The 18121-nt window shown below is 37.1% G+C and overlaps 2 protein-coding genes across 2 annotated transcripts in view; both read left to right on the top strand.

Moving 5' to 3' along the window:
• Positions 1-18121, top strand: part of LOC106085708 (elongation of very long chain fatty acids protein F-like) — a 103630-nt gene that overhangs the window by 54129 nt on the left and 31380 nt on the right. The window lies entirely within an intron of this gene.
• Positions 9087-16178, top strand: LOC106084777 (elongation of very long chain fatty acids protein 7-like). The gene is made up of 4 exons (XM_013248692.2): positions 9087-9391; positions 13283-13617; positions 13684-13789; positions 15842-16178. The coding sequence occupies exons 1-4, from the start codon at positions 9331-9333 to the stop codon at positions 16165-16167; spliced, it is 828 nt and encodes a 275-aa protein (XP_013104146.2). The 5' UTR covers positions 9087-9330; the 3' UTR covers positions 16168-16178.

An 18121-nucleotide genomic window follows, 5' to 3' on the forward strand; every position in this document is an offset into this window, starting at 1 on the left:
TGAAAATGTGACTTGTGTATGAGTTCTCGGGACTCGTGACTCGTGTATGAATAAAATATGATCAATACCAGCCCCAACCAACTACGGATATATTGCGTTGCCCAAAAAGTAATTGCGGATTTTTTAAAAGAAAGTAAATGCATTTTTAATAAAACTTAGAATGAACATTAATCAAATATACTTTTTTTACACTTTTTTTCTAAAGCAAGCTAAAAGTAACAGCTGATAACTGACAAAAGAAAGAATGCAATTACAGAGTCATAAGCTGTGAACAAATTTGTCAACGCCGACTATATGAAAAATCCGCAATTACTTTTTGGGCAACCCAATAGTAGTGGAGTTATAATAAATTGGGATGATGACTTTATCCTTGCTTAATTTGGTCCAGATCGGTCCAGATTTATTAGAGCACTCAATGCCGGTGCCGAATTTGAGTGCATAAGCTATCCAGTTTTCACCGGATTGTAACAAAAGGGGGTTTATATGCATAGGTGGTGGGTATCTAAAGTTCAGCCCGGCCGAACTTTATGCATTTTTAGTAATTTGTATACCTCCCTCCTCAAAATGCCGGTATACTACTTTACTTGTAGACATTTCATCTAACTTAAATTCCTAGTATAACTATATCTCAAGCGGTAATAGTAACAATGGACATACATACAAAGTTTGATCTACGTAGAATGGTTGCAATCATTCCAATAATTTAAGCACTGATCATTCCAAAACAATGACATCTATTGTCTGTGGGCGACATCACCAACAAATTCAAAATTATGCGAAGCGTACATTGTAACACCCGCCCACAAGGGATTGCGAATACATTTCTGTTCGATGAATGATGACGATGATGATAGTGGAGGTCTGTGTATCTTAAAGGGAGCGGGAGAGGCAAAAGGGTGGGTTATTCGATGTCAAAAGCGTATTCATGCGATACGACAGTTCCAACATTGTACAGCAGAAAAACATTTATAACCACGAGCAAGCCTTTTTTTGTCGGCCGAATGCCAAACTTACCTGCCTTAAATTGTCATACGTTCCATTAGTGAATAGCGGTAGTGGTTAACAGATAGCCTTTCCTGGGGGGCCTTTCATAGAAAGTGTTGTGAAAAATATAATTTTTATGGAAAGTTTCGTAAAAATATGATTTTATAAAAGTTTTACTACAATTGCAATATTCATTGAAAATAGGTTAAATTTTGTAAAACATCTGCTGTTGGTGTAATGGCATTACGTTTCCTTTATCAATGCCCGGCTTTATGTCTAAATTGAAATAGGATACTAAGATCTCAGGAATCTTGGACTGTGGAATGCAGCCACCCACAAGGTTGCCCTTTGCGCTAAGAAGTAGATTCTTCATCAAGTTCTTCGTAGTATGGCCAAGTGGACTGACAGAAAAGTTTTAGGCGTAAACAAACCTAAAATAGAGTGGGTTTTTTTCAGAAGGTGATAAAGACGATATTAAAGGTGGTTAGCAAATTCCATTTACAAAAGGATGTAATATCTGTCTGTTTTGCTATATAAGAAATATATATAAATCCAACATTTCGGAACTGGCACAAAGGCAATTCTTGCCCTATACACCTGCTAGAATGCAATCGTTAGGGGATCCAAAATGGTTTCATTCATTATGTGCATGCTGCTGTCGCCAGACCTATGATAGCGTAGGGTAGGTATGGTACTGTGGTCTGGTGGACGCCACATCTAAACCCTGGTAGATCCAAAGGATGGCTAGTTTATGCATTACAGCCGATCTGAGGAGGGCATCATTGAAAGCAGCGAGGAATTTTCTATTGGGTTGCCCAAAAAGTAATTGCGGATTTTTTAAAAGAAAGTAAATGCATTTTTAATAAAACTTAGAATGAACTTTAATCAAATATACTTTTTTTACACTTTTTTTCTAAAGCAAGTTAAAAGTAACAGCTGATAACTGACAGAAGAAAGAATGCAATTATAGAGTCACAAGCTGTGAAAAAATTTGTCAACGCCGACTATATGAAAAATCCGCAATTACTTTTGGGCAACCCAATATTTGTTAAAGATGCGCCTTTGATTTAAGGACATAGTCATTTCTGTCTCAAGGCCTTGCTTTGTCAGACCTTAAAATGTCCCTCCCCCCTTATTAGGTGATGGTTGATATGAACGTTTATGCCCAATTTCCATGAGTACCTTTACCCATTCATAATAACCGTTCTACGAGCATACTTTAAACATGCTGACTGACAGCCATTGCGGTGCTTATAGGCATTTTGTATGTGCCATATGGAGTGTTTATGGATTTTTAACAAATAAAGCTCCAATTATTCACACACGCCTAGTATTCAAGCATTCAATCGAAAAAGAGAACGGCGGAGGCGGGGGGCAATAAAGCCAAAATAAACTTCAGCAAAACAATGCCACATAGTTCACAGCAATTTTGAATGAATTTTCAATAGATTCCATGTGACAACCTTCAGAGAGAATAAAAATGAATAGAACCACATTGTGGAGCGCATGCATAAATTCGAAATTTATGGCTAAGGACAAATGGTGGGCGTAGTCGAATCGTATGATTTGCTCATTTTAAACAATTACGTACGTTGATGGAGATTTTTTTTTTTTGTGGCAAGTTTGGAAACATTCTTGTTTTTGTTAATTGTGGTGCAGGGAATTTTGGTATAGTTAGAAGTTTGTAAAGGCAAATTTTTGTTTGGCCAGCGAAAGGTATGTTGGAACAAAATATTCTTTAATAAGTAAAAACGCTTTAAGATCGGCCGTGCCGAACATTGCATACCCACCACCCTGCATATACTTGTTATCCTATTTTATTTCTACTCTACCGTACCTTAGTTCTATCCAAATAGGGGCTGATTGGAAGCAAATTAAATAGAGGTTAATAGAGGACCAGCCTTACTATACAAGTCAAATTTTCAAATTTTGAAAATCAGGCAATATATCCGCTTTTTATGGGATTAAGACCCTAAATTGGTATATAAAGCAACTATAATCGATCTCTCGATATTGGCAGGGATGTGAAGAAATATAACTCAATGTAAGGAATTTAAGCAAAACCAGCTAACTAATGTGCCTTATGGACCTTATGGACTTAAGACCCTACATCGCACAGTGGGAGAAATCGAAAAAAAAAATAGTAAAAACATGCCATGTGAGAACGGAGGAAGATATATCTTTAAGATTTGGACTAGTTAGAGCTGACGTGTTATCGAGATCGTGTGCATTTTTTTAATTTTCAATTTTCTAGGGCCTAGGTGGTCCGGAAGCCTCTTGGTACAGACGCACTAATGGTCACCTCCTCATTTCGAAAAAATTTTCGGGCTGTCAAACCTTCATTTGTGGTCCGATTTGCAAAATTCTTTGCTCAAAAATCCCTACGAAAAGTCCGCTTGAGTATATCTCCACTGGTTTCGGGGATATACGAGTTTTAATTTTTATTAGATTAAATTTTGGCCGAGATTGACTTTGTATTTTGCAATTTGCGAAGGCATTTGTAGTTTGATTTTCATTTTTATACCCACCACCATAGGATAGGAGGTATATTCATATAGTCATTCCGTTTGCAACACATCGAAATATCAATTTCCAACCCTACATAGTATATATATTTCGGAGCGTCGTAAAATATCTAAGACGATTTAACGATGTGTCTTTCCGTCTGTTGTAATCACTCTACAGGCTTCAAAAGTTGAGATATTGAGCTGAAATTTGGCACAGATACGTCTTTTTGATGCCCACTGGTTAAGTTCTTGAACGGGCCAAATCGGACCATATTTGGATATAGCTGCTATATAGACCGATTTTCCGATAGAGGGTCTAATGCCCATAAAAACTTAATTTTTTAATCCGATTTCGCTGAAATTTTAAACAATGAGTAGTTTTAGGCCTCCCGATATCTGAACCAAATATGGTTCAGGTCGGACTATATTTAGATATAGCTGCCATATAGACCGATTTCCCAATAAAGGATCTGAAGGCCATAACAGCTTTATTTTTTAACCGATTTCGCTGAAATTTGAAGCAGTGAGAAGTTTTAGGCCTCCTAATAAAGGACCGAAATATGGTTCAGATCGGACTATATTTAGATACAACTGCCATATAGACCGATCTCCCGATAAAGGGTCTGAAGCCCACAAAAGCTTTATTTTTTATACGATTTCGCTGAAATTTGAAACAGTGATTAGTTTTAGGCCTTCCAACATCCACCCCAAATATGGTTTGGGTCAGACTGTATTTAGAATTGCTGCAATATAGACCGACCATTTAGCTCAACTTCAACAACCTATATCTTTTCCTATTTTGACTATGGGGGACAACATCAATTTTTTACTGAAAGCTTATGTCCTCCTCTATAAATGACTAGAATACTTCGTATCCATCAGACTAACAGTTTACATGTTACAAATTATCGCTGAAAAAATATGTGCGTCAAAACATTTCCCCTACCAATACAGCAATTTCGTATGCTTAGGGTTTGTTGCTTTTGCTTAAGGCTTGGTGTTTGTTGTCGTTGAATGTGTGGCGTTTACGATAGAATAGTGACTTCGCAGTAGCTCGCTTCGTGTGTATTACACAACACAACATTCATTTGAGTTTTATTACACACACCATTTGGTCTCGGCAATATTGCCTAACGATTGATTGCTTTTAGGTGTAGTCTTGTGCAGTTCTCTAGTGCGTATGATTACTTTTTATAATGATGTACACATGAGCCATAATTCATACGCCACCTTGGTCACTCATTTGCATTAAAAATACTGGAAGCGCCAGAGAAACGTACTTATTTGAAAGACTTCCGAGGGGTAAGTGTTGGGGGAGTGGCCGACAGGGGGGAGGGGGAGCATCTGGCGGGGAGAGTCCCCAAGTGTGTTTCTCTCTCCAGTCAGTTGCCATCATGCTCTGGTCTAGGGAGCAGCGGGTCTTCTCCGTCGTTTCTCACGGTCGCTTAAATTTCATCCCTATAAATTGACTGTTGTGCAAAAATTAACTGATCGCGATTTTGTTGCCAGTCAAAAATGCATGTTAAATGGTGATTGACAACCTACCCGAAGACGCGATAGTTTTCCACTACGGACCATAGCACAGCTCAAGAACAACATTCGCGACGCCATTGCCACCATACCAATTGATATGCTGTAATGAGTGGACACGAATTTCAAAAATCGGTGTATGCGATGTAATTTTCCAGACTGAGTAAAAAACAAGTAAAAAGGCATTAAGTTCGGCCGACCCGAACTTTGGATATCCACCACCTCGGGTATATATGTAAATCCCATTTCGTCACAATCCGATGAAAATTGGATAACTTAAGCACCCAAATTCGGCGCAGACATTGAGTGGTCTCAAAAATATGTCACTATACAATTTTGTAGAACAAAATATTGGTCTCTTTGGCAGATATATCCAATTATAAACCGATCTGAACTATATTAAGGTCGGATATCGTTAGGCTCAGAAAAACTCACTGTTTAAAATTTCAGCGAAATCTGGTAATAAATAAAGCTTTTATGGGCTTCAGTCCCCTTATCGGCGGATCGGTCTATATGGAAGCAATATTTAAATATGGTCCGATCTGAACCATATTTACGTCAGATGTCAGGAGGCTTAAAATAAAACACTGTTGCAAATTTCAGCGAAATCGGGTAATAAATACAGTTTTTATGTGCTTCAGATCCCTTATCGGAAGATCGGTCTATATGGCAGCTATATCCAAATATAGTCCGATCTGAACCATATTTAGGTAGGGTATCAGTAGGCTACAAAAAGCTTACTGTTTAAAATTTTAGCGAAATCGGTTAAAAAATAAAGCTTTTGTGGGCTTCAGACCCTCTATCGGCAGATCGGTCTATATGACAGCTGTGTCTAAATAAAGTCCGATCTGTAGCATATTTGGGCCGGATGTTGGGAGGCTAAAAACTGTACACTATTCCAAATTTCAGCGAAATCGGATAAAAAATAAAATTTTTATGGCCTTCAGACCCTCTATCGGGAGTTCGGTCTATATGGCAGCTATATCGAAATACAGTCCGATCTGAACCATAGACCATAGACCGATCTTGGGTCTTGACTTCTTGAGCCTCTAGAGTGCGCAATTCTCATCCGATTTGACTGAAATTTTGCACATAGTGTTTTAGTATCATTTCTAATAACTGTGCTAAGTATGGTCCAAATCGATCCATAACCTGGTATAGCTGTCATATAAACCGATCTTGGGTCTTGACTTCTTTAGCCTCTAGAGAGCGCAATTCTTACCCGATTGGAATGAAATTTTGCACATAGTGTTTTAGTATCACTTCTAACAACTGTGTTAAGTATGGTTCAAATCGGTCCATAACCTGGTATAGCTGCCATATAAACCGATCTTGGGTCTTGACTCCTTGAGCCTCTAGAGAGCGCAATTCTCACCCGATTGTAATGAAATTTTTCACGACGTGTTTTGTTATGATAGCCAACAACTGTGCTAAGTATGGCGCAAATCGGTACATAACCTGATATAGCTGCCATATAAACCCTACTGGGAACTTGACTTCTTGAAACTCTAGAGGGCGCAATTCTCATCCGATTTGGCAGAGATTTTGTTCAACGGCTTCTCTCATGACTTTCAACATACGTGTCTAATATGGTCTGAATCGATCTATGGCTTGATACAGCTCGCATATAAACCTATCTCCCGATTTTGCTTCTTGAGCCCCTACTAGGCGCAATTCTTATCCGAATGAACTGAAATATTACACAATGACTTCTACAATGTTCAGCATTCATTTGAGGTCCGAATCGGAATATAACTTGATATAGCTCCAATAGCCAAACAGTTCTTATTCAATATTCCTTGTTTGCCCAAAGAGAGATACCGCTCATAGAACTCGACAAATGCGATCCATGGTGGAGGGTATATAAGATTCGGCCCGGCCGAACTTAGCACGCTCTTACTTGTTTTAACTGAAACATAACCGTAGACGTACCACGCATTTCTCAGATGTAATATAAGGAAACTATGTGCCGCACGTATTTGCATAAGCGAGTTCTTTGTCCTATGCGTCCCGTTATGATACCTTCTTCTTACTTACTGCCTTTCAGTTATAGCCTCGTATTCTCACTATCCGTATCTTCCCATTTGCAGGATTTTTGCAGTCCTACTAACCGTTTCAGGTTAACCAATTTTATTGACGCGGAGCCTTTTGGGAATTTTATGATTTTTCTAATGAACAGACCTCATGTATGCATCTTATTCTAAAGTTGTGCCAGGAAGCGCTGGGATTTCTTTTGCTATGTGATATTAGTTCGCATAGGAATGTTAAATATTTGCATTAATTTACATTACATTATGATTGGATAATAAAACAGCTTAAAGTAGCAGCAACAAATGTTTGCTTATTTTATTGCAATGTGTTTTTATTTTATTGTATCAAACTGATGTCAATGCATTACAGATTTTTGTTTACCACTTAGAGCGCTTAAAAATGCATTCAGAAATTAAAAAAAAAATAATGGAAAAATTAATGGAAGTCATTCAATATACAGGAGCCGAATTTTCCGAATTGTGTGGGAAGTACTGAAACATTTTGTTATTCTTTAGAAAAATATAAAAAATTTGTTGCATATTTTTATTATGTTTCTACAAATTTCTCTGAGTGTATTTTTGTGATCAAACCAAATCAGTAAAACATCAAGGAACTCATTATGAATAAATTAATATGCGAAACTTTGCAAGTGGACATATATCTGAAAAACTACATAAACAGAACCAGTAAGGAAAGGTAAAAGCTGGGCGAAGGCGAATATGTTATACCCTACACTATTGCTATAAATTTCATGGCAACTACAGCCATATAAGGTAATATCGAATGAAAAATATATAAGGGACCCATATCTAAATCTGCACCGATTTTGTGCAAAATAATGTAAAAATTGGAACCCAATTGTGGTTAGGGTAAGGTTGAAAAGAGGGTGCGGATATTAATCCGCCCTATGCCACTAAAGACATACATCTAAGCCAGTATTCGGCATGTTGGGCGCTCTAAAAAATAACCTCCCAAAAGAAAATCGAAGTTAGGAATTCCGTGCAAAATCTTTAATTGCTTGCCATGTGTCCCCACCTAAGTACAGGTGTCTGTTAGCCGCGAAAGCCGGGCAATGAGATAGGAAATGCTCCAATGTCTCATCATCTTAAAATTGTGGTTACTAGACCCAAGAAGAGCATATCGGTCAAAAGATATACATCGGAGCTATATCTAAATCTTAACCGATTTTGATGATATTTTCAAATTTTTTGATATTTCTTTGCTAAAATCGGAGCAAATTTGTGGCTACTGCGGCGGACTTTCATATCTATGGGCGGAAGGAAATTCATATCTATGGGAGCTACATATATCTGGACCGATTTTTCCCAAATCAATAATCTTCGTCCTTGGGCCAAAAGATTGACATCGGCAAATTAGATGGTAATCGGATAACAAATGCGACCTGTACTTTGATTACAAGAATACAGACAGACGGAAGGATTGTCTGACAGGCAGGCATGCAGACAGAAAGACAGGCGAAAATAACTCTTCCACTTTTTAGCTTTGCAAACAAATGCACAAAGTTATAATACCCTGTGGCACATTTGTGGTGTATAGACATGAAATGGTTCGGCCTGGCCAAAATTTGGCTGCCCATCATCAAGGATTCTGCGAAAATGTACTCTAAATGCCTAGGTTTCAATAACCAAATCGTTTAGTGTTGGAGGCTTTTAAGGACTATAGAAGTCAAATCGAGAGTTGGGTTGATACGGGGGCTATATCTATTTATAGACCTACAAAGTAGGTCCTCCATAGATAAGTGGTATTTTGTGTGGTTGTGGGACGAAAGAACTTCACGTACCAAGTTTCAACCGAATCGGGCAAAAATTGAGTTTTCAAAAGGATTAAGAAATACAATGAGGGATTCGGATTATATACGACAAAATTTCGATCTACAATATATGATCTATTTAGAATCTCCAATGATGGACCTGACCAAATCAACTCAGAATGCCAAGATGATCAACAGTATTTATTTTTGAGAAGTCGTTCAATACTTTGAGGAGTTACGAATGGAATGAACTACAATAGATTAGTATTTCTCCCATTCTATGAGTGTGTAAAGCAAACATTATGCTAATATTCAAATGCAAGCTTATTATGCAGACTTAGCAAAAAAATATGATATCCAATGTAAAACAATTGTCTGGACATGGAGGTTTTTAATAGATGTAAAAGGCATTCGACAATTCAGTCGTACAACTTTATCGCCATAAGGAAGACAACTCAAAAGAAGAAGCCGCTGTTGAACGCAATTCTCTGATAAAACTCAATCATAATGAAAGTTTTAAGATTAACCATCGTACCGGTAATGGAGACACTGGATAACTTTCGTATAGGTAACTCGAAAAAAATTCAGAGAAAATTCCATTGAAAATTTCATAGAAATTTTTTCTTTGTAGAAAATTTCTTAGAAATTTTTTCTTTAGAGAAAATTTCTCAGAAATTTTTTCTTTAGAGAAAATTTCTTAGAAATTTTTTCTTTAGAGAAAATTTCTTAGAAATTTTTTCTTTAGAGAAAATTTCTTAGAAATTTTTTCTTTAGAGAAAATTTCTTAAAAATTTTTTCTTTAGAGAAAATTTCTTGAAGATTTTTTCTTGAGAGAAAATTTCTTGAAGATTTTTTTTTAGAGAAAATTTCTGGAAAATTTTTTCTATAGAGAAAATTTCTTGAAGATTTTTTCTTTAGAGAAAATTTCTTGGAAATTTTTTCTTCAAAGAAAATTTCTTGGAAATTTTTTCTTTAGAGAAAATTTCTTGGAAATTTTTTCTTTAGGGAAAATTTCTTGAAGATTTTTTTTTTAGAGAAAATTTCTTGGAAATGTTTTCTTTAGAGGAAACTTTTCCTTTAGAGAAAATTTCTTGCAAATTTTTTCTTTAGAGAAAATTTCTTGGAAATTTTTTCTTTAGAGAACATTTCTTGGACATTTTTTCTTTAGAGAAAATTTCTTGGAAATTTTTTCTTTAGAGAAAATTTCTTGGAAGATTTTCCTTTAGAGAAAATTTCTCGTAGATTTTTTTTATTAGAGAAAATTTCTTGGAAATTTTTTCTTTAGAGAAAATTTCTTGGACTTTTTTATTTAGAGAAAATTTCTTGGACATTTTCTTGGAAATGTTTTGTTTAGAGAAAATTTCTTAGAAATTTTTTTCTTTAGAGAAAATTTCTTAAAAATTTTTTTCTTTGGAGAAAATTTCTTTGAAATTTTTTCTTTAGAGAAAATTTCATAGAAATTTTTTTTTAGAGAAAATTTCTTAATTATTTTTTCTTTAGAGAAAATTTCTTAATTATTTTTTCTTTAGAGAAAATTTCTTGCAAATTTTTTCTTTAGAGAAAAGTTCTTAAAAATTTTTTCTTTAGAGAAAATTTCTTGGAAATTTTTTCTTTAGAGAAAATTTCTTGCAAATTTTTTCTTTAGAGAAAAATTCTTGGAAATTTTTTCTTTAGAGAAAATTTCTTGGAAATTTTTTCTTTAGAGAAAATTTCTTGGAAATTTTTTCTTTAGAGAAAATTTCTTGCAAATTTTTTCTTTGGAGAAAATTTCTTTAGAGAAAATTTCTTGCAAATTTTTTCTTTGGAGAAAATTTCTTGGAATTTTTTTCTTTAGAGAAAATTTTCTTAAAAATTTTTTTTTAGAGTAAATTTCTTAGAATTTTTTTTTACAGAAAATTTCTTAGAAATCTTTTCTTTAGAGAAAATTTCTTAGGAATTTTTTCTATAGAGAAAATTTCTTAGAATTTTTTCTATAGAGAAAATTTCTTAGACAATTTTCTCTAAAGAAATTTCTTAGAGAAAATTTCTTAGACATTTTTTTCTTTATGGAAAATTGTTTAGAAATTTTTCTCTTTACGGAAAATTGTTTAGAAATTTTTTTTCTTAGAAGAAATTTGCTCTTTAAAGAAAATTTCTATGAAATGGTGAAAATTACGAGAGCGGTCGAACTCGTAAATCTAGCCCCTTAAAGTTTGGCATGAATACTTCCTATTGATGTAGACCTTTGGGGATGCAAATGGGCCTTATCGGTTCACATTTGTATTTGCACCCATATAAAGTGATCTCCCGATATGACTTCTTGAGACCGTAGAAGCCGCAATTGTCGTCCGATTGAGTTGAAATTTTGCAAGTGGTGTTCTGTTATGATTTTCAACAATCCTGGCAAGTATGGTTCGAATCGGTTTGTAACCTGATATCTTCTACTATATTGCGCTTTGTTTGTCTGTTCCGTATAGACTCAAAAACGGCTGAACCGATTTTCATGAAATTTTCACAGATGGTAGAGTTCGGTGAAACTAGGGTACTAAATTGTTTGATATTCGAAGAGGGGAGGACCCTCCCCCTAACCACAATTTTCAAAAACGTCAGATCTCGTAGATGAATGCACCGATTTTTTATGCCACCTCATGGTACCCCAAAAACACGAAATTTTTAATTGGTATTTAATTTTGGAGTCAAATAAGCTAGGGGGACGCCCCTCCCAAAATCCAACCGAACGGACATGTTTAACTATTGAGACAATATGGGTATCAAATGAAAGGTATTTAAGAGTAGAGTACTAACATGACATTAAAATGTCACCATAAGTATGGGGGGTGGGGTGGGTCCCAAACCCCCCAAAAATATCACCCAACAGGACACTTTTACTGCTTTGGGTAATATGCGTAGCAAATGAAAGGCATTTAAAAGTAGAGTACCAATCTGACATAAAAATGAATTCCATGGTGTCTGGGGGCCTTTTCACGCCCCAAAACCCCATATTAACCGATTCGGACAACATGGATAGGAAATTATAGGTATTTTAAAGTAGAGTAAAATGCTGATAAAAAATTTTGTTCCTTGATGTCTGAGGCTTTCCCCCTACCCCTCAACAGGACATATTTGCCGATTGGGACAAAATGGCTATCAAATGAAGGGTGTTTGGAAGTTGAGTACACTGCGGATATAAGGATTTGGTCCGAGGACATATTTACCGATTGGAACAATATGGCTATCAAATGAAGGGTGTTTGGAAGTTGAGTAAATGCAAATTTTGCCCATGAACATTCCACTAAGGAACAGGGGCAAACTTCTTACATATCAATGAGTGCAGTCCGATTCAAGTTTTAAGCTCAATGATAAGGGGCCTCTTTTTTAGAGCCGGGTTCGAACGGAGTGCCGCAGTGCAACACTTCTTCGGAGAGAAGTTTTACATGGCATAGTACCTCACAAATGTTGCCAGCATTAGGAGGGGAAAGCCACCGCTGAAATTTTTTTTCTGATTGTCTCGCCAGGATTCGAATCATGCGTTCAGCGTCATAGGCGGACATGCTAACCTCAGCGCTACGGTGGCCTCTAAGTGCTGTTCAGTTATGATTTTCAATTAAGTGCAGTTGAGTACACAACGGTTATAAGGATTTGGTGCGAGGTGTCCACGGGGCCTTCCCAATCCCCCAAAACGGGCATGAATGTCTAACGTCGCAAAAAGGGTATCAAATGAAAGGTTTTTGAGAGTTAACTACAAATCTGGTATACGCATTTGGGACAGAGTCTGGGAACGGCCCACCTACTTAATACCCTTTATAAGGACGTGTACTTAAGTTCAAGCGGGATAATATATGAATTAATAGAAAGGTCTATGCGAAAGGTTGAAATCGGTCTATAACTTGATATAGCTACCATATAAACCAAATAAATCGGTTGACTTCTTCAGCCACTAGAGGGCGCAATCCTTACCAGATTTGTCTGACGCATGACGTGTTTTGTTATGACTTATAAAAACTGTGCCAAATATGGTTCAAATCGGTTCACAACCTGATATAGCTGCCATATAAACCGATATGAGATCTTGATTTGTTGAGCCTCCTGACAGCGCAATTATTATCCGATTTGGCTCAAATTTTGTACAACGGTTTCTCCCATAACCTTCAACATACGTATCAAATATAATCCGAATCGGTCTATAGCCAGCTACAGCTCCCATATAAACCGATCTCTCCATTTTACTTCTTGAGGCCCTAAAGGGCGCAATTCTAACTACGGTCTCAATCAACAATCAATTAAATTATGGTCCTAAACGGACCATGACTTGATATTGCTCCAATATCATAGCATTCGTTCCTTTTATCCTTTATTTGCCTAAAAAGAGATGTCGGTAAAGAACTCGACAAATGCGATGTATGGTGGAGGGTATATAAGATTCGGCCCGACAGAACTTAGCACCTTTTTACATGTTTTAAAATTTTTTTTAATGTTACAGACAAACGTCTTACTGCAGACCCCTTCTTTGGCAGCGCCTTTTTGATGTTCGCTTGTCTCTCCGTTTACATGCTTGTGGTGCTGAAACTTGGACCACAATTCATGAAGAACAGAAAGCCCTACAATGTGGACCATATAATGCGGCTTTACAATGTCATGCAAATTCTTCTCAATTTATTTGCTTTCTATGAAATGACTCGTTATAGCTATTGGAGATCCGATTTTAATCTACTGTGTGAAGGATACAATCCACAGGATGTAAGGCCAGCCACAATGGGCTTAACAAGGCCAATTAAGCTATATCTAATATCAAAATATTTGGACTTTTTCGATACGGTACATAAGAATGGCATGCATTTTGTTGTTGTTTTTTAAGAAATTAAAATATGAATATTTTTTCAGTTCTTCTTCTTGCTTCGAAAAAAGTTTAATCAAATAAGTTTCCTACATGTCTATCACCATATATTGATGGTATCCGCAACCCATTCCTATGGCTCACAACTTTTTGGTAAGATCAACATAAAACACCTATAGAAAATATAGATGATGGATTTTTTTTTTTCTGAAGATAAGTTTTTTAAGAAATTTTTCTGCAAAGAGGTTTTCACTATAGAAAAATTTCGAAGTTTTTATGAAATTTCTTCTCAAAACTTAATTGCAAGAAACTGTTCTTTAAAGAGAATATTTCAATGAGAGGCTAGCCACAATCCGCATAAATGCCAAATTCTTCAACATCAGCCTTATTTGTGCTCATGCCCCGATAAAAGACAAGGACGAGCAGACCAAGGATATTTTCCACGAGCGCCTAGAGAGAGAATATGACCGCTGCCCGGCCCATGATATTAAAATCGTTCTGGGAGATTTTACTGCGAAGATAGGGAAGGAAGACATCTTTGGTCCAACAGTCGGAATGTATAGCCTCCACGAGATAACGTTCAGTAATGGGTTGAGGCTGATAGATTTTGCGGCGGCAAAAAACATGGTAGTTAATAGCACCAGATTTCAACATAAAAATATATGTCACCCGATCAAAACACGAGGAACCAAATTCATCACGTTGTGATAGATGGAAGGCATTCCTCCAGCGTGTTAGATGTAAGATTCAAATCTATATTCTCTCCACGGGTCAATCGTACATCTAACACGCTGGATAAATGCCTTCCATCTATCACAACGTGATCAATTTGTTGCAGCAAAGTTTCACACCCGTTTGAACATGGCGAGGAAAGTACGATCTGACACTGCACGGAAGCTGGACATTGAAAAGCTGGAAATACACCAGGCAACGGCATACTTCACTCGACTGACCTAATTGATTGATGAAAGCACTACTTGTTCCGATGACAAAATGATAGCATTGCCCACTCCATGGAAAATGCCTCGAAATCCGTACTTGTGTACTGGAAGCCTCCCCCAAGAAATCCATGGTACGACCAAGAGTGTCGATATGTTACTGAAGGCAAGAATACGGCATACAGAGCAACACTGCAATCAGTAGCAACGCGCCAGATTAAGAAGAGGTATCGGGAGAAAAGGAGAGAGCAGAAACGTCTATTCCGCAGAAAGAAAAAGGAAATGGAAAGACGTGAGTGTAAGCGAATTGAGATGTACAGGAGTCAGAATGAAGTCCAAAAATTCTACCAAAGAAATAAACATCAAACCAAAGGCTTTGGTGCAGGCACATACTCCTGCAGAGATCAAGAAAGAAATCTGGTAACTGATACAGAATGCATGCTGAGGATATGTTAAGAACATTTTACCCAACTGCTAGTGTCCGCACTACCAGCCGATTACTGGCTTAGGTGCATGTCCATAGTGGCATGGGGCGGATTAATATCTGCACCCTCTCTTCAATCTAACCTAGTGTCCGACGATGAGGCGAAGGGGATACCGCAGAACCAATCCTTGATGATGGTATAGAATGTTTACCTCCTAGTCAGAATGTGGTCCAAGCAGCAGTAACCCGACTGAAGAACAACAAGGCAGTAGGAGCCGACAAGTTACCCGCTGAACTATTTAAGATTGGAAGCGACACGCTGATAAGGCGTATGTATCAGCTTGTCTGCGTAATCTGGCTAAAAAAACGCATACCCAATGATTGGAACCTCAGCATACTATGTCCCATACACGAGAAAAGAGACCCGTTTTGTTATATGGTTCTGAGGCATGGCAAGAAGAAGATTGCCATGAGATTTTAAGTTTATCTAGCCAAGTCCGTTCGTCTGCCTATCTACTTGTCTGTGAAAAACACTCTTACTTTCGAAGGAATAAAGCATGTCGCATGGTATTTTGAACAAATACATCCTATTGATGAAGATTGGTTGGGATTGTTAATGGGCCATATCGGTCCATGTTTTTGAAAAAGCTCCCATATAAAGCGATTTCCGGATTATACTTTATGAGCCTCTAGAAAGCGCAACTCTTTTTCAATTCAGCTGAAATTTAGTACCATAGCGTATTCTATGACATTTAATTTCATAGAAATTTTTTTCTAAATAAAAAAATATTTTCATTACTATAAACTTAATACTAAAAAAAATTTCTTAAATTTTTTGTCTAGCATCACATTTCACCGCTACTGGTGTTGTCAACTCTTTCATTCATGTGGTTATGTATACTTACTATCTGCTGGCATCCTTGAAACCAAACATCAATCTAAATAAATGGAAAAAGATGGTAACCCAACTGCAGCTACTACAATTCGGTTTGTTAGCCATTCATTACGGCCTGCCGCTGTTCTTTAGTAATCAATGCAACGTCAGCATACCATGGTTGTGGGTTGCATTTTTAAATAACGCCTGCATCATGGGTCTCTTTTCGAATTTCTATTACAAGACTTATATTCGTGCAAGATCGAAGCAGCATTCTGTTGAAAAGGCACAATGAGTAGACAAATGTGGTTTTGTCATTATTATAAGTGTTTAACTTTTATGTAAGTAAAAAAAAATTACCCCTTGGGTTGCCGAAATTTATACTTTTTTTATTTCTTAACTTAGATTTTCTTTTTCGAGGTTACTTTTTAGTATTACTGGTATTACTGGCTTAGGTGTATGTCCATAGTGGCTTGGCCGAACCCTCTTTTCAACCTAACCTAGCCTATACTTTTTTAGATATTTTTCTATTTAAGTATTTACTAATAAAGGAAAAGCTGAAGTAAGGATACAGAAACAAAGAAACCAACCATTCTGTCATTCATTAAGGTGGGTATTTTTTTTATGGTTGTCAAAGCCGTTATTTTATGGCAAAATGCAACTCTGCCAACAATTGTCAACATAAACAATGGCCACCCTGTTTCTGCGGCAATCGGTCCTTTGCACCGTAACGAACTTGCTCATCTGCAGGAGTTTGACGGGAATCGCCACCTCCACATGAAAATGTAGTTACAACAACAACAAGGAAGATATTCACCTGAAGTTTTGCACAAATACATCTTACTGATCTACATAGGACGTTGGGGATTGCAAGTATGTCATATCGGTCTAGATTTGGATATGACCCCATATAAGCCGGTTTTGACTTCTTGAGCTCCTATGGGCTTCAGTTTTCCTCTGAATTGGCGCAAAGGCTTCAGTTATGACTAGAGTCCTGATTTTTATGCAAAATTAAAATGTTGACATTCATTGCAAAATTAAAATTTTGACATTCATTGTGCTTTTCTACACCCATAAGTGTTAGCGGCCCCATTTTGACATTTGAAAATTATTTATATTAGTATTTACCTCTCAAATCAACTTTCATTGCAAATGTAAATTCGCCCGTGAACATTCCATTAAGGGACTGGGGCAAACTTCTCACAATTGAATGAGTGCTGCCCGATTCAAATTTAAGCTCCAAGATAAGGGACCTACTTTTTATAGCCTAGTCCGAACGGCGTGCCGCAGAGCGACACCTCTTTGAGGGAGTAGTTTTTACATGGCAAAGTGCCTAACAAATGTTGCCAGCTTTAGGAGGAGATAACCACCGTTGAAAATTTTTCTGATGTTCCTGCCAGGATTCGAACCCAGGCGTGCAGCGTCATAGGTGGACATGCTAACCTCTGCGTTACGGTGGCCTCCAATCAACTTTCATTAGAATCGCATAGATGTTCATTTCGGGCATAATTTTGAGGTGGGGCGACTCCCTGGGAATTGAGCCAAATTTTTATATAATTTCTATACTCTACTCTCAAATAACTTTCGTTTGAATCCCATATTGTCCCAATTCGGTTTACATTCCCATTTGGGCCATAATTTTGGGGTGGAGCGACTCCCAGGGAATTGACCCAAATTTGTATATAATTTTCATAGTCTACTCTTAAATACATTTCATTTTAGTCTAATACTGCCGATATCGGCCTACATGTCCGTTTGGGGGTGAATTTTGGAGTGGTCGTCCCCCTGGGACTTGACCCCAAATGTTTATATAATTACGGTAAACATGTAATTTTTGGACGGTTTTTGGGGGTGGGACGCGTGAGGTCAGATTGTTGTATGAAGTTCGTTCTTTACTCTTAAATACCATTCATTTGATATCAATATTGTCCTCATCGGTATACATGTCCGTTTGGGTGGGTTTTGGGGTAGGGCGTCCCTCTCGGTTATTTGGCCCCAATGTTTTATACCAATTTTGTGTTTTTGGGTTACCACAAGGTGGCTTACAAAATTTCACTTAAACCGATGCTCCATATCCGAGGTGTGACGTTGTTGAAAATTGTGGTGAGTGGAAGGGTTCGCACCCCTTGCGGATGTCACAAAATGAGGTGCTCTATTTTCACAGGGAGGCTAACTCTACCGTCTGTGAAAATTTCATGAAAATCGGTTCAGCCGTTTTTGAGTTTATTCGGAACAAGCAAACAAACAAA

Source organism: Stomoxys calcitrans, chromosome 3, assembly GCF_963082655.1.
Source record: "Stomoxys calcitrans chromosome 3, idStoCalc2.1, whole genome shotgun sequence".
NCBI classification, from domain to species: domain Eukaryota; kingdom Metazoa; phylum Arthropoda; class Insecta; order Diptera; family Muscidae; genus Stomoxys; species Stomoxys calcitrans.

Bases quoted from the DNA above. Each gene is read 5' to 3' on its own strand.
- LOC106084777 (XM_013248692.2), top strand. From the start codon at position 9,331: ATGAAAGTTTTAAGATTAACCATCGTACCGGTAATGGAGACACTGGAT. The intron at 9,392-13,282 runs GTAACTCGAAAA...TTAATGTTACAG, and splicing joins ACTGGATAACTTTCGTATAG to ACAAACGTCTTACTGCAGAC. The intron at 13,790-15,841 runs GTAAGATCAACA...TTTTTTGTCTAG, and splicing joins CTATGGCTCACAACTTTTTG to CATCACATTTCACCGCTACT.